This window comes from Eriocheir sinensis, chromosome 22 (genome assembly GCF_024679095.1).
Source record: "Eriocheir sinensis breed Jianghai 21 chromosome 22, ASM2467909v1, whole genome shotgun sequence".
Classification (NCBI taxonomy): domain Eukaryota; kingdom Metazoa; phylum Arthropoda; class Malacostraca; order Decapoda; family Varunidae; genus Eriocheir; species Eriocheir sinensis.
In genome coordinates, this window is record NC_066530.1 from 1,945,880 (window position 1) to 1,971,912 (window position 26,033).

General features: G+C 42.3%; 1 protein-coding gene across 4 annotated transcripts in view; it reads left to right on the plus strand.

Moving 5' to 3' along the window:
- The window catches only part of LOC127001926 (putative neural-cadherin 2), a 168,281-nt gene that overhangs the window by 53,714 nt on the left and 88,534 nt on the right, over positions 1 to 26,033 (plus strand). For all 4 annotated transcript variants that reach the window (XM_050867169.1, XM_050867170.1, XM_050867171.1 and 1 more), the window contains exon 2: positions 1,179 to 1,589. In XM_050867169.1, the coding sequence (XP_050723126.1) occupies positions 1,541 to 1,589 (49 nt within the window). In that variant the 5' untranslated portion in view covers positions 1,179 to 1,540. The remainder of the gene's footprint in view (positions 1 to 1,178; positions 1,590 to 26,033) is intronic.

A 26,033-nucleotide genomic window follows, 5' to 3' on the forward strand; every position in this document is an offset into this window, starting at 1 on the left:
CGGAAAAGGAAGAGAGGAAGGAGGAGGAGGAGGAGACGGGGGAGGAGGAGGAGGAGGATGGAAAGGAAGGAGGGCGCTGTGATTGATGACCACGCTTTGGAGAGAGATGAGTGTCGGATTGGGGCAGTGGAGGGCGAGAGGTTATGAAGAAAAAAGAAAAGAAGAAAGAGTTAAGAAATGAGAATACTTCAAAGGAGGGAAAAAGAATGATGGTACCGTATAGAAAAGCCATTATTCGGGGCTGCTTGGGAAAAAAAATAGGCGAAAATGCTTAGGAATGGGATATAAAGGACTAAAGAAGAAAAAAAAAAAAAGGCGAAAATGCTTAGGAATGGGATATAAAGGACTAAAGAAGAAAAAAAAAAGGCGAAAATGCTTAGGAATGGGATATTAAGGACTAAAGAAGAAAAAAGTAAAATTGTGGTAAAACTAAGAAATAAAAACATCTGTCTCTCGCAAGATAGATGAAAATAAAAGAAAAAATTACAGCGGGATGGATTGTAATAAATAAGTATATAAGTAATTTGATGTAGTTGAAAGTATAAATATGAAGGAATGGCAGAAGTAAAAAGACAAACATTGAAGGCAATATATACAAAGGGCAAAAATAATTGTGGCAAACTGTCTGGTGAATCTCGACATATATTAACAAGGGTATTTAAACGTGCAGATCCTGTGTTAAGCTGCTCATCTTCTTTTTTCCTCTTCTCCCTTATTTTTTTACTAATTTCCTTCAATCCAATCGCATTAAACACAGGAGGGATAGGGAAACAAAATGCACAGTAGTTTCTTTTCATAATATAGGAAATAAACATTGTTCGATGAGAAAAGACATTTAACTACACATAAATATCTGTTCAAAATCAGAATCAACCTCAAACAAAACCGACTGAAGTAAGAAAGGAGGAGGGAGGCTAGAACCGAAAACAAAACAAAAAAAACTCGTGCATATACGTTGAGAAAAAAAAAAGTGACGTAAACTGTTCAAGGTCAAATGTATATATAGAAAAGCTTACGTTATAGAGAGGAGAGAGGGTGGCGGCAAGAGCTTACGTTATAAAGAGAAGGAAGGAGTGTGGCTGCGAGAGCGTAATATATTTAGAGAAGGTAGGGCGGTGATGGTAGCAAAAACCGACAAAAGAAACAAATACCATTACATTCCCTTCGCATTTCACCAGACAAGAAAATATATAACCTAGAACAAGCATACCAGGAACAACGACTTGGATAAAAACGCACGAAATCTTCAAACATTCCCCGTAAAGAAGCATAACTTAAGCTTCTTAGTGCCGCTCAAAGCACTCAGCAAGAAATCCCAACAGCGAAACAGCGAGAGACTAACGGAAGAAAAAACAAACAACTAAAAGAAAAGTCCAGTAAGAGAGAAGTGGAGAGGGAGAGAGAGGAAGAGGGAGAGTGCATGGTCCCAGCCTCTACCTCCTCTCTACCGCGTCCCCTTCAACCCACTCCTCAACCCCCTCCCCCCGTGCTGTTCTGACTACCCCGTCCTTCCCCCCCTCACCTGTCACCCACCTGCGCCATGGACCCCGCCAGGATACTTCAGATCATCACCAACAGCACCTGGATGGGTAAGTACCTGTGTGTTACCTGTCCTTGTCCTTATCTTTGTGAAAATTCCTTTTTTAAGCTTCTCTTCTTTGTGTGCTCTTTTTATTTTCTATCCTCTCTTTTCTTCTATTTTTTGCATATTTTTCCTTTCTTTGTTTATTCTGTTTTTTTCTTTCTTCCTATTCACCCTCTGTGTTTCTGTATCTATCATCTGTTCCCTCTTTTGCCTCTCTTTATTTCCTATTCGCTATCTGTGTTCCTCTATTTTTTGCATTTTTTTACCTCATCTTTCTCTCTTCCTTATTCCTATTCAGTCTCTGTGTTCCTCTATATTTGCAACTTTTCTCTCCTGTTTCTTTTTTTTTTCCTATCCACTCTGCGTTCCTCTTGTTTTGTATATTTTCTCCTTTGCCTTTTTTTAAATTTCCTATCCATTCTCCGTGTTTCTCTGTATTTGTATCTGTTCCCTCTTTTGTATCTTCCTTATTTCCTATCCATTCTCCGTGTTTCTCTGTATTTGTATCTCTTCCCTCTTTTGTATCTTCCTTATTTCCTATCCATTCTCCGTGTTTCTCTGTATTTGTATCTCTTCCCTCTTTTGTATCTTCCTTATTTCCTATCCATTCTCTGTTCATCTATGTTTACCCTTTTTCACTCTTTTGTTTCTTCCTTATTTCATATCCACTCTGTTCCTCTATATTTTCATCTCTTCCCTCCTTTGTCTGTTCCATATTTCCTATCCACTCTCTCTGTTCATCTGTATCTGATTTTTTTGCTCCTTTGTCTCTTCTTTATTTCCTACCTTCCTATCTATTCCTCTTTGTGTTCCTCCATATTTGCATATTTTCTTTCCTTTGTGTATTCCTTTTTCTCCTGTCCCCTCTGTGTTCCTTCATTTTCACACATGTCTCTAATCCCCTGTTTTATGTGTCTTTTTCTTTCCTCTATTGTCTGCCTTTGTATCTCTCTCTACCTCTTTATCTTGGTCTCTTTGTCTCTTTACATCAATAGTAAATTCCTTTCTCTCCAGCCTGTATCAGTGCTTACATATTTTTTGGTTTGGCTGTAATTCTCCATACTTTACTATGTTTTTATGTTGCTTTGTATTCCCGTCAATTATCTGTGTTTGCGTGTATTTTGGTATTTTTCTTCGGTCCTTACCATTATTTATATTTTTTACAGCGTTTTGAGTTCTCCATGATCGTTATTTTGTCCTCTTATAATATTTTCTTCGTCAAAACATTTTCTCACATTTCTCTTTCCTTGTTCCCTTTGCATCTCTCTCTCTCTCTCTCTCTCTCTCTCTCTCTTCGGTAAAATACTGCTTAAAATACTACCTACTTCCTCCTCTCCTTCGCTCCCTGACAAATAAACCGTTCCTTCTTTCTCTTCGTTCTATAAATCTATACCAATATTCTCTCTCTCTCTCTCTCTCTCTCTCTCTCTCTCTCTCTCTCTCTCTCTCTCTCTCTCTCTCTCTCTCATCTTAGTCTTTCTCTCTTTATTGCTCTTTCTTTTCCAGCCCCGTGGCGAGTGTTCAGACCCCTTGAATAACATGAAAATCCCTTATCCTGTACACCGTTCGACTTTTGTTTCCGATTTGATCCTCTTCCGGAGCTTGCATGGCATTTCAGTTCGCTCAAGGGTTTGTTTATTTTACCTCCTGGCGGTTTATTGTTTCTTATATTGTTAGCGAGTGTGGATCAGTTTGTTACGTCTTGTTTTGTGAGCAGGATGAAGCGACTGAGTGTGTGATTTCAGAGAGAAGATACGGGAGAATAGATAAAAGGATATGCAGATAGACACATAGGTAGTTTGTAAACCAACGTAATATCAACAAAAATGAGCGCATTATACTAAATACATGAATGATCTCTAACCCCCTCCCCACCACACACACGCACAAACACACAAATAAACAAGCACACATATATACCCTCACACATTTTTTCCTTTGTGTTCTTCTATATGGAGCGGAGCGTTGCAGGAATATTCTCTTAATTTTGTCTTGCCCGTGTCCTGTCTCCTTTACCGTAAACGCACACACACAAACACACGGGCAACCACACACACGCATCCACACACACCGTTTTTCTTTCTGCCTCCCCTGTGTGTGTGTGTGTGTGTGTGTGTGTGTGTGTGTGTGTGTGTGTGTGTGTTACAGTGTTCCGTAAGGCATAGGTTAGCACGTTCGCATCCAGTCGATAGATCCAGAGTTTGTTTCAGGGTGGAATGGAGACCGATAGCCAGTCTCCTTTTACCTGCCCACCTGTCCGCCCGGCAGTGAATGGATACCTGGTAGGAATAGGGGTTAAGTCACGAAACCCTGGATAGTTGTCGGGCACCACCTAAAGCGATTAGCCCAAAGCCATCAGACAAACGAGAGTATTCCCTGTCACCTGGTATGAGGCGCCCACTCTTGAACGGGGCAAGTTAGGCGTAGTAGTAGTAGTAGTAGGTGTAGTAGTAGTAGTAGTAGTAGAGGATGAAGAGATGAAACAATAACTACTACAATAAGAGAGAGATGTAGTGATTGCAGCAGATGAAGAAGGGCAAGAACAACAAAAACAAGAACAACAAGAAAAGGCAACAATAATAATAACTTTAAAAAGAAAAAGAACAGTTGTAATAGAAGGAAGTTTTTGTTAGGTTAAGTTAGGTCAGCTTTTCGTTGGAGTCGTGTAGGATAATTTTGAGGGGGAATCACAATAAGAGTATTCTTCAGAGCACCCCTGATACGTTTCGAAGCTACAGCCAAGCACCTTTACTCGGGAACCACACAGCCATAGAGAGATTAGGAATATGCCACCCGGGACACATAAGCTCGTAGTTCCGTTCAGATGAATTATAACACCGTAAGGATCAGCTGTGAACATCCACCCGTCAGTCCAGCACGTCCCATCCAACACAGGTAAAAAATATATATAAATGCACAGCAGTTCATCAAGGTGAGTATGCGAATTATCTATTATATCTCACCATTAAAGGCGATTGTTTGAACTAATTATTGTGGATGATAATAACAGCGACCATTTACACTTATTAAACCATTTCCCTGACGGTGCCCGGACGCGAGGAACTCATAATCATATCGCTCGCATGACGCCGTAGTGATGCATAATTCCGGCGCAATTTATCAAAGAAATTTCCCGTGCGTAAATATTTGAAGAGCTCGGCCTGAAACATTTACTAGGAGGAAAAGAGACTCCCGCATGTTTGTGTGAATAATACGCCACTTACGGACTTTGGCAATGAAGTAATAGTGAAAAATGGAATTGGCTTGTAAATTTTCACGCGGTGTGTATGTATGTATCAGTTGAGAGAGGCTGGGAGAGAGAGACAGAGAGAGAGAGAGGGAGGGAGAGAGAGAGGGAAAGAGCAGGAAGGACGGATAAATGGATAGAGAAAGGAGGGAACTATGTATGAGGGATGAGGGATGGACGAAGGCAAAATGGAGAGCAAAGGAAAAAAAGAGATAAAAAGAGAGACAGGAAAGTATAGAGACAGAGCGGGAGGGAGAAATGAATAAGTGAAGGAAAGTGAAAGAGAAAAAAGGACGGAATAATTGGATAGAGGAAGAGTGGATGGCGGCAAAATGGAGAACAAAGGAAAAGGAGATAAAGAGAAGGAGGAAAGAGTAGAGGGATAGAGAGGTAGGGAGAGAAGGATAAGCGAGGGAAAGAGGAGTAGAGGAATAAAGGAGAAGAGGATAGAAAGGAGGGGATACATAAAGAAATGGGAGAAAGAGGAGAAGAAAGAAGCGGTGAGAGGAAATGAAAGGGAATAAAGCTGAAGGGAAATGAGGAAATAAAATAAAAATAAGCGGGAAGAAAAAGAAAACAAGAAAACGCGGACATAAGGGAAAATAAAAGAGAATGAAGAGGGTGCAGACGAGAGGAAAAGGGGAAAGGGAAGAGGGAGAAATAGAAGGGGAGGAAAACATGAGGGAAGAAAGAGGAAGGGGAGGAAGCAAGGGAGGGAAAATTCGAAACAGCAGGCCAAGAGGAAGAGGAGAAGAAACACGAAGAGAACAGACAAAGGGAAGAGGAAGAGGAGGAGAAAATGAAAAACAGGGGTGAAGGAGGGAAGGAAAACGATGAATGAAGAAAAAGAAAAGGAAAACTTGAATGGAAAAGGCAGGAGGAAGGAAAATGAAAGAGAAAAGAAAAGGAGCACATAGAGGAGAAGGAGGAAAATGAAAAACAGGGGTGAAGAAGGGAAGGAAAACGATGAATGGAGAAAAAGAAAAGGAAAACTTGAATGGAAAAGGCAGGAGGAAAGAAAATGAAAGAGAAAAGAAAAGGAACACATAGAGGAGAAGGAGGAAAATGAAAAACAGGGGTGAAAGAGGGAAAGAAAAGCGATGAACGGAGAAAAAGAAAAAATCTTGACACCAAAAGAGAAGAGGAAGGAAAATGAGGAGGACGTGGAGAAGCTGCAAAGGAGAAGAGATAAAGACGGATGAAGAGAAGGAAGATAATGGGAATAAAGAAAGGAGACAAAAAGGACAGAGAAAAGATGATGATAAGGGTGCAGAGAAGAGGCAAGGGGAAGGGGAAGAGGAGGAAATAGAAGAGGAAGAAAAACATCAAGAAAATTTTAAGAGGAAGGGGAAGAGAAGGAAATAGAAGAGGAAGAAAAACATGAAGAAAAAACTAAGAGGAAGAGGAAAAGCGCTTAGAAAATAGAGAAGGAAAAGAGGACTGCCACGAAAGAGGAAATAAGAGGCAGGAAGGGCAAGCATGGAAGTCATTAGTTAGGTCATACCATATCTTTAAATCTCAAGACGATGACCTGACCTGCCCTACCCTGACCTGTCCTGACTGAAACGACCGTAACATTACCCGGAAAACACAGTGACCCGGACGATGAAGTGGATAATGGAGAGGATATGATGGCGGGGCAAGGCAAGACACAAAACTGGGAGACGGATTAATGAAGGTAAGAGGAAAAGTGTAAAAGCACATAAGGACTTTTGCTGGTTTAGGAGAGTTGCTTATTCTCTTAAACTCTGATGCGATAGTCTCTGGAGGACGGAAGGGCAGAAGACGCTGAGACTGGCAGGAGAAGAGACAGGGAGGAGGCAGATAGATATTGATATGGACGGACAGTGGGACCAGCAGGCTTGAGTGTAAGTAGGTAGGTAAGTAGACTGGTAGATAGACAGACAAGGATATAGGTAGAAAAAACAGGCCGGCAAAACAACGCAGGGAGAGTAGGCAGGAAACGGATAAGGAGAATAACGACAGACGAAGAGGTAGAGAAAGAAGGATTAAAGACAGGCAAAAGAAGAAAGGAGGGAAGAAAGCAGGAAGGCAAGGAAGGAAGGAAGGAAGAAGGCAAGAAAACATACAAGAGAAGGACAGAAGCAGGTTGGCAGGGAAGGAGGAAAGCAGGAAGGCAGGCAGACAGGCAAGCAGGAAATAAGGAACGTAAACAGACAGGCAAAAAATGAAAGGAGGCAAGAAGGCAAGGAAGGAAGGAAGGAAGAAGGGAAGGAAAAATACAAGAGAAGGACAGAAGCAGCTTGGCAGGGAAGGAGGAAAACAAGCAGACAGGCAAGCAGGCAAGCAGGGAGGCAGGCAGACAGGCAAGCAGGGAGGCAGGCTACAAGACGGCAATCATGTATCAAAACTTGAGATTGCCTTAGAATAATTGATGTCGTCCCCAGGATGAAAATGGGCGGCTCAGGGCCATTATACGAGGACGATGCCAAACAGGGCGCGGAGGGGAGGAGGGAGAGGATCGTGGCGAAGGAGGATAATGGAGAATGAGATAAGGAAAAGAGAAAAAGGAAAAGAAGGACAGTCAAAAAGAAAATAATGCTAATGGACGGTGTGCAAACGAAGACGAGAGGGAGAGATAGATAGATAGAGATAGATACATAGATAGATAAATAGATAGATAGATAGATACAGAGAGAGAGAGAGAGAGAGAAACACAGACACAGAGAGAATGCCAGACACAGCAACACACAGACACACAGAGCCCAACAAAGGAAGAGAGACAGAGAGAGCTTATTCACTTCATTGGGCAACGAGTGTCCTTTAACCCCCCATGCTCTCCCTCTCCTTTCTCTCTCTCTCTCTCTCTCTCTCTCTCTCTCTCTCTCTCTCTCTCTCTCTCTCTCTCTCTCTCCAATACCCTTCATCTGGCCTGCGGGCGACAGCTGCTTCTGAAGGAGATCTGGCCGTGACACCGTTTAGACTGGCCATCGACTGCTCATCCTCTTCTTCCTCTTTGGGCTACTTTTCCTACTCTTGCTGCTGCTCCTCCTCCTCCTCCTCCTCTTCCTTCTCCCCCTACTACTACTATGCCTACTCCTCACCCTTCTCCCCCTCATCTTCTTTGTTCCACTCTTCCTGGTTCTGTCCTTTCTTCCTCTCTTTGATCTACTGTTTTTGCTTATTCTTCGTCTTCCCCTCCTTCTCCTGCTCCTCTTTCTCTTTATTTTACTCTTGCTGGTTCTGCCCTTTTTTTTTCTGGATACATTCAAGAAGAGGTTGGACAAGTTCATGGATAGTGAGGTGAGGTGGGGTTAGGCTTACAGGAGCTGCCTTGTATAGGTCAACCGGCCTCTTGCAGATTCCTTACGTTCTTATGTTCTTATTTTTCCTGCTCCTCCTCCTCCTCTTCCTTCTTCTTTTCCTCCTCCTTCGCCACACTTTCTAAATTTGCTGACGACACCAAGGGGGGAAGGAAGGCCCTAACGACAGCAGACTACGCAATCATCCAGAGGGACTTGGACCAGATCACTCAGTGGTCGGAAAATTGAGATGTCCTTCAACACTACCAAATATAAAGTAATGCACATCGGGTCCAAAAATAGCAACCACACGCACTACATGGGTGGCGAACCACTACAGGCAGTGCAGGAGGAAAAAGACATCGGGGTCACTATTAGCAGTGACCTGCAACACGCAAAACACTGCAAGTTCGCCTGCAAGAAAGCCAACACTACGCTCGGGTTCATAGCGAGGAGCTTCGAATACAAGACGCCGGGAGTTATGTTAACCTTGTACAATTCTCTGGTAAGACCCCACCTGGAATACGCCGTGCAGTTCTGGTCTCCTAACTACAAGAAATACATTAAATTACTCGAGAGAGTACAGCGACGCGCTACGAAAATGATACCATCATTGAGAACGCAACCTTACAAAGAACGACTCAAGCGACTCAACCTCTTCACGTTGGAAAAGAGACGACTGCGGGGAGACAAGATACAAGTCTTCAAGTACCTGAACAAGTTCAGCAATGTTGATCACTCCAAACTCTTCACGCTACAATCTAACCCGAGGACAAGAAACAACGGTAAAACAATTCAAGCCAAGCGATACTTTACGGATATCGGCAGGAGTTATTTTTCGAACAGAGTCGTCCGCCACTGGAACAGCCTTCCTGCAGGAGTGGTTAGTGCGGAAACAATCAACTCCTTTAAAAATCGCATTGACCGTCACTTTGATGCGTCGGGAGTGAACTAAACGTGCCCACGAGTACGTACAGAAGTGCTTTAAGCCTTCCCGCAAGCCACTCCTGTGGCTGACGGATTGATTAAATCTCTGAAAGCAGGCAGCCTTGCAATGAGCCAATAGGCTTTCTGCTGCCTGCTCGTTCATGTTTCCATGTTTTCCTGCTCCTGTTCCTGCTCCTCCTCCTCCTCCTCCTCGTCTTCCTCTTTGTTCTACTGTTCCTGGTTCTGTCCTTTATTCTTATTCTCTTTGATCTACGTTTCATGCTTCTTTGGCTTCTTCTTATCCTCCTTCTCCTCTTCTTCCTCCTCCCCTTTCTACTGATCTACTTTTCTTGTTTCTGCTCCTCCTCTTTGTTCTACTTTCCCTTACCCTCCTCCTTCTTCTCTTTCCCCTTTTTTGACTTGATTTATCATAATTCTGCCCATACCTCCATACTTCGTCTTAAATCTACTCTTTCTTTTCGTCCTCCTTTTTCTTCTTTTCAATTTTCATATTATTCATAATTTTCTTTTCCTTCGTTTCTCTCCTGTACCCTCTTGTCTTCATATGTTTTTTCTCCTTACTGTTTCCCAATATTTTACTCTTCCTTTTATCCTCATTCTCCTTATTCTGTTTCTATATATTTTCGCCATGCTTTCTTTTCCCTCCTCCTCTCTTTATTTTAGTCTACGATTCCTCCATTTATCCTCATTCTCCTTAGTCTGATCCCGTATATTTTCGACCTTTTCTATCTTTTCCCTCCTCTTCTCCTATATCTCAATTTACGATTCCTCCTTTGCACTTTCACTCTTCCTCTCCCGTCATCTTCTTCACCTACCTCCTCATCTTCTCTCTTTTCTTTCACCCCCTTCTCTTCCTTCCCTATTCCATATCTTCTTCTCTTCTTTTTCACCTCCTTTTCTCCTTTTCAAATTCTCTCTTTCCAAACGGCCATGATATAACCTTTCCATTCCTATTCCTCATCTTCTTGTCTTTCTTTACCTCCTATCATCCCTCTATTCATCCATCTTTATTCATCCATGAGTGTAAAAAACTTATGTTAAAAAGTCACACACGCTTCATGATTTAAATGGAAATTCTGCTCCAATAACAATACGTATGGGTTATGTTCTCTCTCTCTCTCTCTCTCTCTCTCTCTCTCTCTCTCTCTCTCTCTCTCTCTCTCTCTCTCTCTCTCTCTCTCTCTCTCTCTCTCTCTCTCTCTCTCTCTTTCTCTTCTCGCTTTCTCTCTCACACACACTTCCTTTCATGTATCAAACACCTCATCTAAAAGCCTTCCTAACGAATTTATAGTCACGGCCACAACAACACTTCCCCGACGGACTTAACACATCAGAGGCCGCTAAATATTTTCAGCACCTCAGAAATTCGCGATCAGGGTAAGGCAGTGCGTCTTGATGTTTTCCCAGGGACGCGAAAGGGAGGCGCTCAATCTTGCAACCTTTAGTCCCAGAATGGGCGATTTAGCGTTTTTCTCCCTACGGTTTAAGCTATAGAAAGAAACACAATTGTCTTAAGGGTGATATATACGACGGGAAAAGAGAGAGAGAGAGAGAGAGAGAGAGAGAGAGAGAGAGAGAGAGAGAGAGAGAGAGAGAGAGAGAGAGAGAGAGAGAGAGAGAGAGAGAGAGAGAGAGAGAGAGAGAGAGAGAGAGAGAGAGAGAGAGAGAGAGAGAGAGAGAGAGAGAGAGAGAGAGAGAGAGAGAGAGAGAGAGAGAGAGAGAGAGAGAGAGAGAGAGAGAGAGAGAGAGAGAGAGAGAGAGAGAGAGAGAGAGAGAGAGAGAGAGAGAGAGATGCAAAGAGTACTCAACACGAAAGCAGCTCACGTGTCAGGGTCTCTACGGGTTTACCAAAGGGTTCGAGTCTCAAGGGAAGGGGATTCAATCTTCAGGAAAGGGTTTGAACGCTGTCTGACCGCTGGATGGTAGGCACGAGTAAGTGGGAAGGGATGAAAGGGGATTCGTGGCTCACAATACTGAAAGAGGAATGATAAAAGGTTCCAGTCTCCCCTGTGAAGTGTTTTAGAAGTTCCTCAGGGTTTTTGTTGTGTATCAAAGCATAACAAAAATACCACAAAACAAAACAAAAAATATGAACTCCTCTAAAAAAAACAAAATGAGTATGATAAAAGTTTCAAGTCTTTGGTGTATAAGGTTTTAGAAGCGTTCCATTGCTTTGTTTTTTGTGTGTATGAAAGCACAGCAAAGATACCACAAAAAAAGATGACTCGTATCTCGTAAAATTTAAATAGGTATGGTAAAAACTTCAAGTGGAGTCTGAAGGGTTTTAGATATTTTCCATTTTTATTTTTGTGTGTGTATCGAAGCACAGGAAGACAACAAAAGAAAAGAGTAAGACGGATTCCAACCTTACAAAAAGAAACGGTTATCATAAAAACTCTTAGGGTCGTATTATAGACATTTCGCCGCCCAAGAACACATATTTGACAAGGCTTTCCTAGGGGTTCTGGGCATTTTCAGGGGTAGTTTTATGACCCTGGTGGTAGTGTGACCCTTCTTCTGTACCGTAAACCTGAAGAAACACTCATTAGAACCCGACTGACCCCCTCTTTGACCTTTAGAAATAACTGATGAGAGAAGCGAAAGCATCTTATAATACCGTCCTGAGCCCGGTATGAGGTGCTGAGGCTCCTCTTGATCTTAATAAAACGCTGCCTAAGCCCCATCCCACCAAATGGACATCACATAGACAATACGTTGGGAAATTTACAGCAAATAATCTTAAATAAAGTTTTCCTTAAATACGAGTAAAGCCCCGTTCACACAGTGCCGTCTCTGGGCCACGACAACCCAATGACTCAGGGTATACGAGGTCTTGGGTGTGAAACATTGATGTGAAAGGGTCGCACATGGTCGGAAAGAGGTCTAGAAACGATCGCCGGATGCTGATTCGGCACTAAACGTCGCTGGGTTGTCGTGGCCCAGAGTCAGCAGTGTGAACAGGGCTTAAGCCGGCCAAAAAAAGTATTCTTCCCTCAGCCACTTCAAAGTTTCGATAAATGATTTTTGTCAGTAAAGTGTTGTAAAGTGTAAGCTGTCTGGCTGCCTTTGCTCTTGATTAACGTGCAGAAGATATCCAAATAAAATAATATAATATCCGCAAGCTAATAGTTTTGACACTTTCTACGATTTTCAAACGACAATATTCTTTGATCAATAATATGTGAGTCTGAACCGGCAAAAAACACAGGAGAACGTGTATTAAATTATTTTAGAATAACGATTATATTTTTAATAATTTCCACAGCATTGAAATAATGTTACCTTTAAGTTAACAAGACACAGGAATGAATACATAATCAAACATTACCAATCAGAGAAGCAAATTAATAAAACAAAACAAGGAAATACGTATTTCGAAATATTCCCTGGGTGTATACACTACGTTTTTATTGGGTTATGAAAAAATAGGCAGAACAACTAAATAAAGATGGAAAACACATATTTTGACGATTCCCATGTTCAAAACGATATACTCCTTTGATAATTAAGAGAGACATTTTACTATAACACAATAAGTACAACTAGTAAACATTTCTTTACCATATTATATATTACGAAAAAAAAAACGCAGATTATGGACAAATATCAGATTTTTGAAACAATATTTCTCTTTGTACTGATACACTAGGATTATGCGATTACATTATAATAAAAAATAATACTTATGAGATTAAAGAATCTGTCCAAAAGCATTTTCCTGTCACCAGCAAGGTTAAAATGTTTGCGATATGAAACTATTACCCGATTGTCATTCACCGCTGTCAATATCAAGAAAATTCTGGCACCAAGCACCAGCAACATTTTCTTAACGTTCAGTGTTAAAAATGGCCGTCTGTAAAGGCCAGTATTAAATATATAGCCACTGGGGTGCACGTCTGGGGATATTTTTTACTCAATTAGAGCAGTAAGCAGCAAGGCGATATTTTGAGTCATACAAAAGCAATAAATGGAGATCAATTTCGTGAGGTATGCCTTGTCATGTGTGTGTGTGTGGGGGGGGGTGTGTGTGTGTGTGTGTGTGTGTGTGTGTGTGTGAGAGAGAGAGAGAGAGAGAGAGAGAGAGAGAGAGAGAGAGAGAGAGAGAGAGAGAGAGAGAGAGAGAGAGACGCGGGATTGGCAGTTTTCCGCGTGGCTGCCCTCCGCAACACCCCCCATCACGGGCCGACGAAGGCAGTGTTTGGGGTGCAATGGTGCGTCAAAATCTTTCGAGCTCGATATAAATGGTTGCTGCTCACGGCCCATTAATATACCTGGCTGCTGCACCTGAAGACTTCCTCCTCCCCCTCCTCCTCCTCCTCCTCCTCTTCCTCCTCCTCCTCCTCCTCCTCCTCCTCCTCCTCCTCCTCCTCCTCCTCCTCCTACTCCTACTCCTCCTCCTCCTACTCCTCCTCCTCCTCCTTCTCATCCGTCACTTGATTTCTTTCTCTTTTCCTGCAGTCACATTTTCTTTGCTTGCTTTAGCAGAATAATCTCCTCTTCTTCTTCCTTCTCCTCCTCCTCCTCCTCCTCCTCCTCCTCCTCCTCCTCCTCCTCCTACTCCTCCTCCTCCTCCTCCTCCTCCTCGTCCATCTCCTCCTCCTCCGTCACCTGAGTTCCTTCTGTCTTCCTTCAGCACAGGTATCCCAAAGACCCCCAAGAGAGGAGTAAATGCTGATCTTAAGATATTTAATTTCAAGTAGATAAGCGGGCCTCGAGATGTCATACTCAGTTCGCACCACCGAAATTCCCTCCTTCTAACATACCTTTCATCCCATCAATCTGGCGATCATCTCTCTCCGTCTCTGCATTCTCCGTCAACTATTTCCATATGAAGTTGTTTTTCCCACTTTCAGGTAAAAGGCGGCCATTTTTTGACACCGCCACTAAACTTCGTCAAAGTGCGCAATATTTTTTTTCTAAAGAATGAACTTTAATTGGTAAAACTTAGGAAACAGACTTGATCGGAATATTATCTGATGTATAACGACATCTCTGAATCGTGATTGAATGCGGTAAACAGTAACAAAAAAATTGACTGGAGTTGAGAAATATGTTTTGGGATTCTTCATTTCTGTGGTATTCTTTAGCTGCCTTTACAGACGGAGCGTGCTTCGGTGAATGTTACTGCGGTCAAGCCTTATTCTGTCTCCAACGCAAAAAAAAAAAAAAAAAAAAAAATGAACAAGGCCTGACCACACATGACCTTCCCTGCAACACGTTCTTCGTATATGCGGAAACTCACGAATGCCAGAGAAAAGAAACTGGCAAAATGAAACGAACACATCAATACACAGGAATAAACAAGAGGAGGTTAGATAAAGCCATGGATGGTGAGGTAAGGTGGGGTTGAGTGTACAGGAGCTGCCTTGTATAGGTCAACCGGCCTCTTGTAGACTCCTTCCTTACGTTCTTATGTTCTTATGTTTTTATCGTCTCATTAACTATCCGAGGTGGCGAAAGCAGACCAGAAGCCAAAGTAAAGCCAACAAATCATCCAAACAAGATATAATAAACGAGTTAAAGAAAGGTAAAGAAGCATTTCAATATTCTACTTCGTCTGACGTAGGCCTATGTTCCCTCAGCTCCAGTGGATTATGTTTATTTCAGTACTAATCCCCTAAGAGGAAACTCTCCCTGGCATTTATTTCTTAAGCCAGTGATCGAAGAGTTCTTATGAGATGCAACGATATTAGTCCCTTACGATTTCTTGTTCTTAATCTCTCTCTCTCTCTCTCTCTCTCTCTCTCTCTCTCTCTCTCTCTCTCTCTCTCTCTCTCTCTCTCTCTCTCTCTCTCTCTCTCTCTCTCTCTCTCTCTCTCTCTCTCTCTCGAAAAAGTCTGGTTCTCTTATTTTTTTTTGTAAACATGCAGTACAATAAATAAAATAAAGGACATCAGACTGAAAGAAGGATTTACTGATTATAAATTTACACCTGAATGCAAAACGAAATACTTGCAACTGTGGTCCGGCATTCCCTATACCATTATTTTTATCATTGTGAACATTATTATGATCATATTTATTATTATTATATTACTATCAATATTATTAGTATACTCATTATCATCTAAATTATTATCACGACTTCTACTACCATCACTGCTACTACTACTACTACTACTACTACTACTACTACTACTACTACTACTACTAATAATAATAATAATAATAATAATAATAGCAATAAATAAAATAATGTTAATTCTAATACTAATACTAATGAGCAATAAAGGAATAATAATAAATTTAATATAAAGGAATAAAGGGAATAATAAAAACTATACCAATAATACCACAACGTAATTATTATAGTCCCCCCCTGACAGCCAATCCGAGCACATTTTCTCGCTGCTTCTTTCAGTCTGTGTTAATGACGAGCAACATCCGTCCCCCTGTGCGTCTTTACACCCCCTTTAGAGCGTCGCCCGCTGCCACCTTCTTTCCAAAGCTAACCGCAAGCTTGTGGTTCCTCCCTCCGTTCCCACCCACCTGCCTGCACACCTCCCCATGTTCCCCTTGTACCAGTGTTTCTTTCTCTGCCTCTTTTACCTGGACCCCCGTTTGTCTCTTGTTCCCTCGCTTTCCCTCCCTCCTCTCACTCAAAGTTTTCCCTCCTCAGCGGTCTCTCCCTTCCTACCTGCTCAACTCACCTGTGCTGTGCTCCCTTCACACCTTAACCCCTTGACTGCGGATTTCCTACAAGAAGACCTCACCAAGCTACAGGAATGGAACAAAAAGTGGCTGCTACAATTCAATGAAGAAAAATATAAAGCCCTGCATTTGGGAGCGGATATCCAGCATACCAGTACCACATGGGAAACACTCCACTATCCACCACAGAGGCAGAAAAAGACCTGGGACTATATTTTACCAGGCTACCAGTGAAGGCAAAATCCGTGCCAATCGCAGCGGACGGGTTAACACCTTGTCTATCACCTTTCTCGCACTGCTGCTCTTCCCACCGCACTTTGCCTACCCACAACCTGGTTCTCGCCGCAGCATCTGTATACATTTACTGATGCAGAATACTGACGTACACAGAAAAACTAAACTATTAAGGGAAGCGTATCAAGACACCTCTCCACCCGAAACTGACCTCTCTTCTGGCCTCTTGTTCTGTTTTCGTTTGCCAGAGAAGCGTCTATAGTGCGCCTTTTTCTTCCTGTGCTTGTTTCTTGCCCTTGAGCTGCCTCCCTTGTTGCAAAATAAATATATACACCAAAGTAACAAGGGTTTATAACAATGCTGCAGCCACTTGTTACTGAATAAGGAAGTACGAGTTCAATACGCGAAAAATCAGCCTCCATTTATAACTTTTGGCAGATTCAAGGAAAACTCACATAAGATTTGCGTACTATGAAGAGGGATAATTGCAGCGGTCTCCCTTGTTGATTTATTCTTTTATTCGTTCATTAGAACTTTTAAAACTTTGTCTGGAGAATGTATAACACCATCACAACTGCACATATTTACTGCACATTTTTTTATCGTACAAAGTGTAAAATGGCATCGTTTGTTATGTGTTATAAGTTGCTGATATTACTAACTAACGGAGAGCATACAACTGGGGATGCGTCGCTTCACTCACCCGCTGCCCCCACTCTCGACGGTCCTCCATAGCAAGCACCCACGCAATTAGCAGCCAAAAAGATAAGTATTGCGTCGATTAAGCTGAGCGAGCCGAACTATTTTAAAAATATCTAAACGTAAACTAATGACTACGCACCAAAAATGAGTAAAAATCGAATATAAAACAAATACTGTCCATAACGCGTATAAAAATAATTACCATTCCATAACCTCCCCAAAATAAGCGTCATCAAAACTAAACGGCTATGCAAATGCCGCCGAATAAAAATTGCAAATGTTAACCGAAATACACTTTTGCGCACTTCAGCGGGGCAAACAACTCGTTCTTTTTCCGCTCTACATAGTTTAGTGAGCGTTGAATTTTACCGCGGCTTGTTAATTACTTACCGTCACAAGCAACAACATTTTTTAACCAGTCACAATTATGCCTGTTTTGCTTTGGCTTTTGGGAGAAGAGAGAGGGGGAGAGGGGGAAGGGAAATGATAATGCTGAATAGGTCACAAACAGCAACACTTTCCCCACTCACTAATATGCTTTTGTTTAGCTTTAGGGAGAAGAGAGAGGGGCAGAGAAAGATGGTTAGGGGAGAGAGTGGGAATGAAAATGATAATGCTGAATAGGTCACAGGCAACAACACTCCCCACACACTATTATGCCTGTTTTGTTTAGCTTTAGGAAAAGAGAGAGGGGCAGAGAAAGATGAGTAGGGGAGAGAGGAGGAAGGAAAATGATAATGCTAAGAGATCACAAGTAACAACACTCTCCCCACTCACTAATATGCTTGTTTTGTTTAGCTTTAGGGAGAAGAGAGAGGGGCAGAGAAAGATGAGTAGGGGAGAGAGGAGGAATGAAAATGATAATGCTAAGAGATCACAAGCAACAACACTTTCCCCACTCACTAATATGCTTGTTTTGTTTAGCTTTAGGGAGAAGAGAGAGGGGGAGAGAAAGATGAGTAGGGGAGAGAGGAGGAATGAAAATGATAATGCTGAGAGGTCACAAGCAACAACACTCCCCACTCACTAATATGCTTGTTTTGTTTAGCTTTAGGGAGAAGAGAGAGGGAGAGAGAAAGAGGAGGAGGGGAGAGAGGAGCAAGGAAAATGATAATGCTGAATAGGTCACAGGCAACAACACTCCCCACTCACTAATATGCTTGTTTTGTTTAGCTTTAGGGAGAAGAGAGAGGGGGAGAGAAAGATGAGTAGGGGAGAGAGGAGGATGGAAAATGATAATGATGCTGGAAAGAGATGTGGAACAACACTTTCCCCACTCACTAATATGCTTGTTTTGTTTAGCTTTAGGGAGAAGAGAGAGGGGGATAGAAAGATGAGTAGGGGAGAGAGGAGGATGGAAAATGATAATGATGCTGGAAAGAGGAAGATGTGGAGGCTTAAAGAGTGAGAGGAACGGAAAAGAGACAAATAGAAGAGAGAAAGAGGGAGGAAGAGGAAGAGAAGGGAGAGGGAGAGGGGAAATTATAATGATGCTGATGAGAGAAAGAGGTGGAGGTTTAAAGAGTGAGAGGAACGGAAAAGAGAAAGAGAAGTGAGAGAGAGAGAGAAGAAGAGAAAGGAGAGGAGGAATAGGGAGATGATAATGATGCTGGTAAGAAGATGTGGACGTTTAAAGAGAGAGAGGAACAGAAAAGAGAAGAGAAAAAGATAAGAGAGAAAGAAAGAGGAAGAGAAAGGAGAGGGAGAGAAGGGGAATGATAACGAGATGCTGGTAAGAAGATGTGGAGGTTTAAAGAGAGAGCTACGGAAAAAGAAGATGGACATGAGGAGGGTGTGGAAGAGGAGGAGATAATGCAGGAGAGGAAGAGGTGGAAGGTAGAGGAGAGAGGGGAAAGGAACGGGGAGGGGGGGAGGAGGGGCGGAGGGCATACATATTTCTCTTTTACGTTACGACTTCGAAAAATGAACGACTGTCTAAATATGTATGTGTGTGTGTGTGTAGGGGGGTCAGGTAGGCAAGAAGGTAGGTTGGCAGGTGAGTAAACTGGTAGGTATATATGCAGGTGTGTCAATGTGTTCCGGTATACGAATACGTGTGCAAGTGTAGAAATCACACCTTCAGCGGTAAGGGCAGAGGTCGGACTGGAGATGTTAAGGCGACTGCTTGTGCCTCGCCACCTTCAAGCTCCTCACGTCTCTGTGGAAATGGAAGCAGCGTGCGTGGAGCCTTCCCGCGCCTCTTTATCACTAAGACCTCTGATGTGTACGATTCCTTACGTCAGCACAGGCAAAAGGGTGTTGTGAGGTTTGGCAATACATTCCCAAGGCAATAAGTGACCACAAACTATTTTATGTAAGCAGATAAAGTGGGTGAAAGAGGAGTTCTGAAGCTACGTAAGGCGTTCTGCATATGAAGTCAAAATCTGTCGTGTGAGAAATACAAAAGGGAAAAGAAGTATTGAGACTCATGAGGGATTTCTGAAGTAAGGAGTGACCTTATGTGCTACAAGCAGTCTGAAGGGAAAAGTGTGCATTGAAAACACATGCTGCTTCCTGTTACTTCTTGTCCCTCTGTCTGTCTGTCTGTCTGCCGGTTTGTCTGTCTATCGCTTAGTCTATCTGTCTGTCACTAATCTTTCTCTGATCGTTCTCTCCCACTTCTGTGTTGGATCAGTGTTTCTGACACATCTCTTGTATCCACCCTGATCACACGCATCGTCCTCGGACAGCTTATTTTCTATGCAAATCCTTCTTTCCATCCGTCTGGCCGTCACTAATATATTTATAAGAAACGGGCTGATATATGGTCACCAAAGACACATGCGAATATAAATAGGTAAAGATATCCAACCGATTATTTCGGGGGAACTACGATAAACACTGATTGAATAATAATGCATAAATGGAAAAAATGTTTCGACATGGGGACCGCATAAAGGTGAAGGGCTCGTCGTGTGTCATGGTGAACCAATTCCATAGCTGGGCACGATAACAGAAAACCTTATTCCCGATAACCGATAACTGATAATGGAAAACCTTAACGGTGATAACCGATATTCGTTAACTGGAGACACAAATATAGGCGATGACCGATAACCGATACCCGATATAAATCCATAATTCCGATACTAGCTAGCGATAAGTTCGATAGGCGAAAACGATACTATATTGATATTTCAAATAAAAAACAAAGATGAATTCAAATTTTCATCATCTGTATTTTATAATACTTACAAAACCTGAAAACCACACGTTGACACGTACCTATGGACGGTAATACTAGAAACGCCTGAACCGGTGTCGTGTTATTTGGCGTCCCCACCGTCAAAAGCTGGCGTTTTGTTTACAAACACTGGTCTCTCGTGAGCTGCGCATGCTCAGACCAGCAAGCGTAGACCTGTACAGTCTCACAAAGATTTTTAACCGTAATTAAGAGTTGCTGGAAGGCTGAATCAGACATACAGTACCACTACCACCATCCCCTCTGTTTCTAGAACGACACTGTACGAGTTGTATTTATATGTACAGTGTCGTTCTAGAAATAGCGAGGATGGTGGTACTGTATGTCTGATTCAGCTTCCCAGTAACTCTGTTAAAAAGCTTTGTGAGACTGTACAGGGCTACGTTTACTGGTCTGAACATGCGCAGTTCAGTGTTTGTAAACAAAAGCGCCAGCTTTTGACGATGGGACACCAAATAACACAACACCGTGTGCCTTTAATACCATGGCATGCTCACAAACGAATATGGAATATCAAATTTGAGGCAGTGAATAATCATTTTGGGGGCAAAGTTAAATGATTTTTCTCTTTGATATATTGATTTTTTAGTCTAGCAAAAAAAAGAATAACCTATTTTTTTTAATGTTGATGATCTAAGTTTGAAATCTCTTCACCAAAGATATTTCATACCCCGAAGTTTTTTCAAACTACACCGGGCGCCCGGGCCACGCTTGCGCAGTAGGGAGGCGACGTTTTTTTTTTCTGAGAAGCGGAAAAAAAGTAGCGATTATCGCTAGTTTGGTTACAAAAGTAACGAAGATACCGATATTTATTTAAATAAGTAGCGGATGGCCGATAACCCGATTTTGTTATCAGCGATAAAGTATCGCGATAACTTATCGCGATAACGCCCAGCTATGGCCAATTCACGCTTTCCCTCCTCTTGACATCCTTCTCTCTTTCACTTTCTTAGATAAGATATGAATATACAAGAAGTTATTTAATACCCAGCATCGGAATCGAATCAATGCGTTGGCCTCGTTGCCCGCCTCGCCACCTGATGTTATGTAAAGACAAGGCACCACACCCTACTCGCCCCCCCCCCCCCCCCCGCCCCCCGCCCGAGTAAAGTCACAGCTACCCCCACCGGGCCGGGTGGGGGAGAAGATAACAGGATGAGTTGCCTTATAGACCCCCTAGTGGCGAGGCGGCCAACGACGCTAATGCTTTGATTAGAGTCCGGTGCTGGGCAGAAAGGTACGGTATCAAAATTAACTTTATCACATCACAGCAGTAGCCTAGTCGTGGAGGAGATAGTAGCTTCGGGAGACTTGACGGCACAAAATGTTTGACAACATAAACCAAATGGAAAGCAAACTAGATAAGGAAAATGTGAAGTTCCTCAATATTTCATTCGTGACAGGCGGTAAACGGGGTGTTCGAGTCCACACTCGACAAAGTTACGATGCCGAGGTCGCCAATTCTCTAGACTATTAATCGTCGAAGGAGGAAAAATATCCCCGAGTCTAATAAGAGAGCGTCAGTTGACACTCTGGGAAACGTGGTCCAGCAGACATGACAGCTTTTGAGCACTTGGATGTATTTTGTGTGTAAGCTTTTCGGGTCACTTTTGGACAAAGTGGAAAACTCGAATTCGTTTGCCCCCGCACCAGGGCTCCGGCGATACATTTGGGCAGCGACAAAAGTGGACAGAACAGCTAGCAGAAGATCCTTCTGTAGTTCGACGCTAAGTGTTCCCAAGACCAAGTATGGTGGACAAAACCCCCAAAATTGGGTCTGGTATAGGTCCCTTGTATATACCAGTGCTCATCTTTCCGGTTGCACGATCGGACTACTAGCGTTGCGTCCCCAGGTGGCGAAGTGGGGAAGCCATAGATGTAAGAGGTTCTCTCCTAGGATGATGCGTATCATGGAACACATTATGGATATAAAGAGTTCCACCGACTTTAATGAATAAGATGGCAATAAAATTAAAACAATTCACCAGATATGAGATGATCATCTTGGTGTATTATGGCCAACCCCAACATGCCCCCCCCCACGTGGCCTAGTAGTCAGCGTTACTGGCTACTACTTCGCGGGCCCGCGTTCGAATCCCGGCCCGGGCAGTCAGCGTGCAGCTCACCCAGCTGTTCATCCTCCCTTTCGATAAATGGGTACCTGAGGAAACTTGGGGAAGGTAAACTGTGGCAATCCCGGATTTCACACTGGCCCGAATCCCGGGGTAACTGTTTTTTACCTACCACAGGCTCAAACGGCCAACGGGTCGGAGATGAGCAGTTATAGCGTATGCACCCACATTTACCTCCCCAACTATGGCATTCACCACTAATATACCGTCCCCGGTCCTTAAGAACGATTTAGTAACTAACTACGACAGGAAGTGCTAAAAATCTCCAGCATCAATCAGATCGCCATTGGAGTATGACCAGTGTACAAGGTTGAGACTTTAGCAAGTGGCATCGACTTCGCCTTCTTGCTAAAAGAACTGAGAGATATTAAGTAGGAAGTCATATTATGTCTCCGTGAGGTTAAGAAGACGGATGCAGCCTTCATAGTACTACCTGAGAGACACGCTAGAATGTCTTGTTGGTAACAAGAATTCTTGATTAATAAACAAGTATCTAGCAAGGAACCTTTTCAGCATCAACGACAGAGTGACGATAAGTAAAGTTGCCACAAGCTGTAGCGGCGCGTACTCTCGATCCTCATCTCCGTATAGGCCCTGGAGCCTGTGGTGAGTAAGAATTCATAACCCTGGGACAAGAGGGCAAGAGCAGCATCCGAGTTTCCACGGTTTACCTTTCCCAGATTTCCCCAGGTACAATATTTATCGAGCAGCCCAGTGAGGGACGATGGGCGGCACGGTGGGCTGCGTGCAGACTAACCAGGCCTTGGATCGAACCCAGGCACGCGGATTCGTCCCTAAGGGTGCCAAGCTATAAACCACGGAGGCACGTTCGAAAGAGTAGGAAGAGGCATTATCAAGCAGAATAAGAGATACAAACTTAAAATAATTCAAGGTTATGCACCAACATCAACTTTAAATGCCAAAAGTTTCATGAGGATGTGGACGTAGCAATGAAAACATGTGTTAAAGTCGTTCCATAAGAGTAAATAAAAAGTACGTCAACATTCAATACAATACTAAAAACATAGTGTAAATTATAAAACATTAAAATATAAGACACTGTGTACCATACTTGCAAGGTAAGATAAAAAGTCAGTGATTACTCATAAGACATACTCAATCACAATGCAGATGCTATGTAGAATAAGCTTCCATGAGGTTAAACCATCATCACTGTTTGGTAACCTACGCATGAAAGTCAGGTCAATTCCGGTCATTTCTCAAATTTAAAAAGCCAAGCACTTAAAGCACATAGAGAGATTGGTGATGCAGAGTAATTAGAAAAGTAATCATGTGGTTGAACCCATTTGTAGTGCCTAGCTATTGAAGTTGGAAGGTTATGTTCCAGTGTCACATCAACTAGAGGAGGGTATCAGGACACCTCTCCTCCCGAAATTGACCTCTCTCTTTGGACACTCCTTTGACCTCTATTCAGGAGCAGTAAGTAGCGGGCTTTTTTTTATATTTTTCTTTACGCCCTTGAACTGTCTCCTTAGCTGTAAAAAAATAAAAATAAAAAATTCAGCTTGGCACTTAAATGTCAAACTGCCTGGAGACCTATACAAACAATTCCCACCGAAACCAAATACTCTGTTTCAAGCCGGCCGATATATTTTCAGAAGTTCCGTCGCGGTAGATAAAACAAGTGGACAGGACAGCTTTAAATAAACAAGTATGTGTGTGTGTGTGTGTGTGTGTGTGTGTGTGTGTGTGTGTGTGTGTGTGTGTGTGTATGTTCGCTATTTGGTACATACAGATGAAAAATAAACACTGTCCGCCGCGGCCCAGCACAAAACTGAAGCGAAACGAAATAAACCATGCATAACAGACGGTACAAATCCCCCAACCTCACTCGGAATACAAATACACCAAAAAACCAAAACAGTTCGACCCTTCTGACTTTATATTTCCATTCCAAGCCATGACTAACTTTCCTTCCTTTCATCCCAGTTTCCCTTTACATCTCCGCCTTTACGTCCATTCCCAAATATCACCAGAAGCCGTACCTTGACGTCCTCTATTCCCTGTAGCCGTTCCCTTTCACTCCAGACTCTTTTCCTTATTTTTCTTCCTTTCACCATTCCGTCCTTCTATTGTCTTCCTTCCTATCATAATTTTCCTTCCAACAAATATGCAGATCAATGCACTGTACGTAAATTCCACCCCTTACCAGCCTCAGCCTTCCCTACCCACACTCCCATTTCTTATGCGTCAAAGCTACACAAACAGTTATATTCTCGCGCCGTTTTCCCGCACTCGAACGCGAGCCAGAGACAGAGACCTACAGAGAGAAGGTTAAAGAGATGAGGACTGCGAAACTTAAGTACTGAAGGTCGATCCACTAATGCTCTTTTCACTAATTGGAAAGTAAAGTGGAGGAGAGGTGAGAGCGGAGGTGTGATTAGGTCGTTCTTGCTGAGAGCGTGCGTGACTAGAAAACGTCTACAACGACCAACTACAAAGACTTAATGTAAATGTAATGCTAGTGTTAATAAATGGTGTACAAGTAGATATTAGGCTTTAGACAGAAGGTACTTACAATGCCACCTATAACCCGTAAAACCCTTCCAAATGGATGTGCCATAAGACTTAGAATTGATAATGTTAGGAGAAGAGTGGAATGAAAATGTAAGGGAAAAAATAAAGAGAAGCAGTTAAAAGTGCAGAAAAAGGAAGGAGAGAAAAGAGGAAAGGAAAAAAATGTGAACTGAAGGAAATAAAACAGAAGGCGAAGAGAAGGGAAGATAAGAGAAGAAAAATAAGAGATAAGACGAAGGTGAAGAAGCTCAGAGTAGGTGAAAGAGAGAAAAAAACAAAAAAAAAAATATACAGAAAACAGAATTAAAAGAGAAGTGAAGAGGAAAAAGAGGAAAAATAAAGAGAAGCTCAATTTATAAAGAAGTGTGGCGGAGGGATCGCAAACCTTGTGGACATAACAGAGAGGGGCCAAGACTTGTGTTGAAAGAAATCAAAGATAAAAGAAAAGTTAATTTGTCACAGTTTTGATCTCACAGAATGCAGGGATTGGAAGAGAGAAAAAAAGGACAGAATATACTAGAAAAAAGAGGACATAAATTGATTTTATTAAAGACAAATATGCGAGCTTGTTCAAGATTACAAACCTAAAAAGAATCCTTTTTGGTCGAGTGAATGAGTCGGTTTTAGTGTTTTCTTTGACCTCAACGTATTTCAAGCTAACCAGATAACATGACGAGAACCAATCTCAAGCCCGATGAAAGAAAACCTTTTGGTACAGTTCCGTTCCCGGTAAAAGCATCATGAAATGTGTTTCAGGGAATTGAGAACACGCGTCGTTCTTAGTGCTACCTCAGCCTAATTAAGCAGATCGATCCCAATAACACAGGCGAGATTATACTTTAGTCCGGGGGAAAGGAGAGCCGGTAATTCGGTTTCATTACAAGGGAAGATTAAAATTTTCGTTATTCTGACGGAAATTTTTGGATAATACACACGAAACTCAAATTTAATGGGGAGGAGAAACACTGCGAGTAATTCTGTTTCGTTCCCGGGTAAGATATCTTATTCAACAAACATGAAATTAGAGTTAGTCTTTGTCTTTCCCGGGAGAGGTTAAAACTTTACATTCACTAGGCATAAGAAAAGAGGCGTCAGGCGTATTTCGCTTTCGGAGATATATTACACTTTTTTCTCACTTATAAACCACACGCGAACAAATGAGGTAAGAGTCGCCTTTGCGGTGCACAGGTGATTATTAAACTAGGAACAACTCACCTGGGATTCCTAGTCCGCAGAGGTTCAGGTGTGCCTCGATGTTTCCACCTGTTCGTAAAGAGAGAAAAATGTTTATAATACTGTCTCAATGAAAAAAATGGGCTGTTGTTTTGTTTTGCTACTTAAGACAAATTAATGAAAAGAAGTTAACGACAATGGCAAGCCGTTTATATAAAGTAATTACGTATAGATAAACGTAAAATACTGTATCACTGGAAAACACTAGTAAGAGTAGGAACAGTGAATGAAACGAGATTTACTTTCTCGTCTAAATGCTGTTTCAATTCGCAAACAAGAAAAATAAAGAAGAAAACAA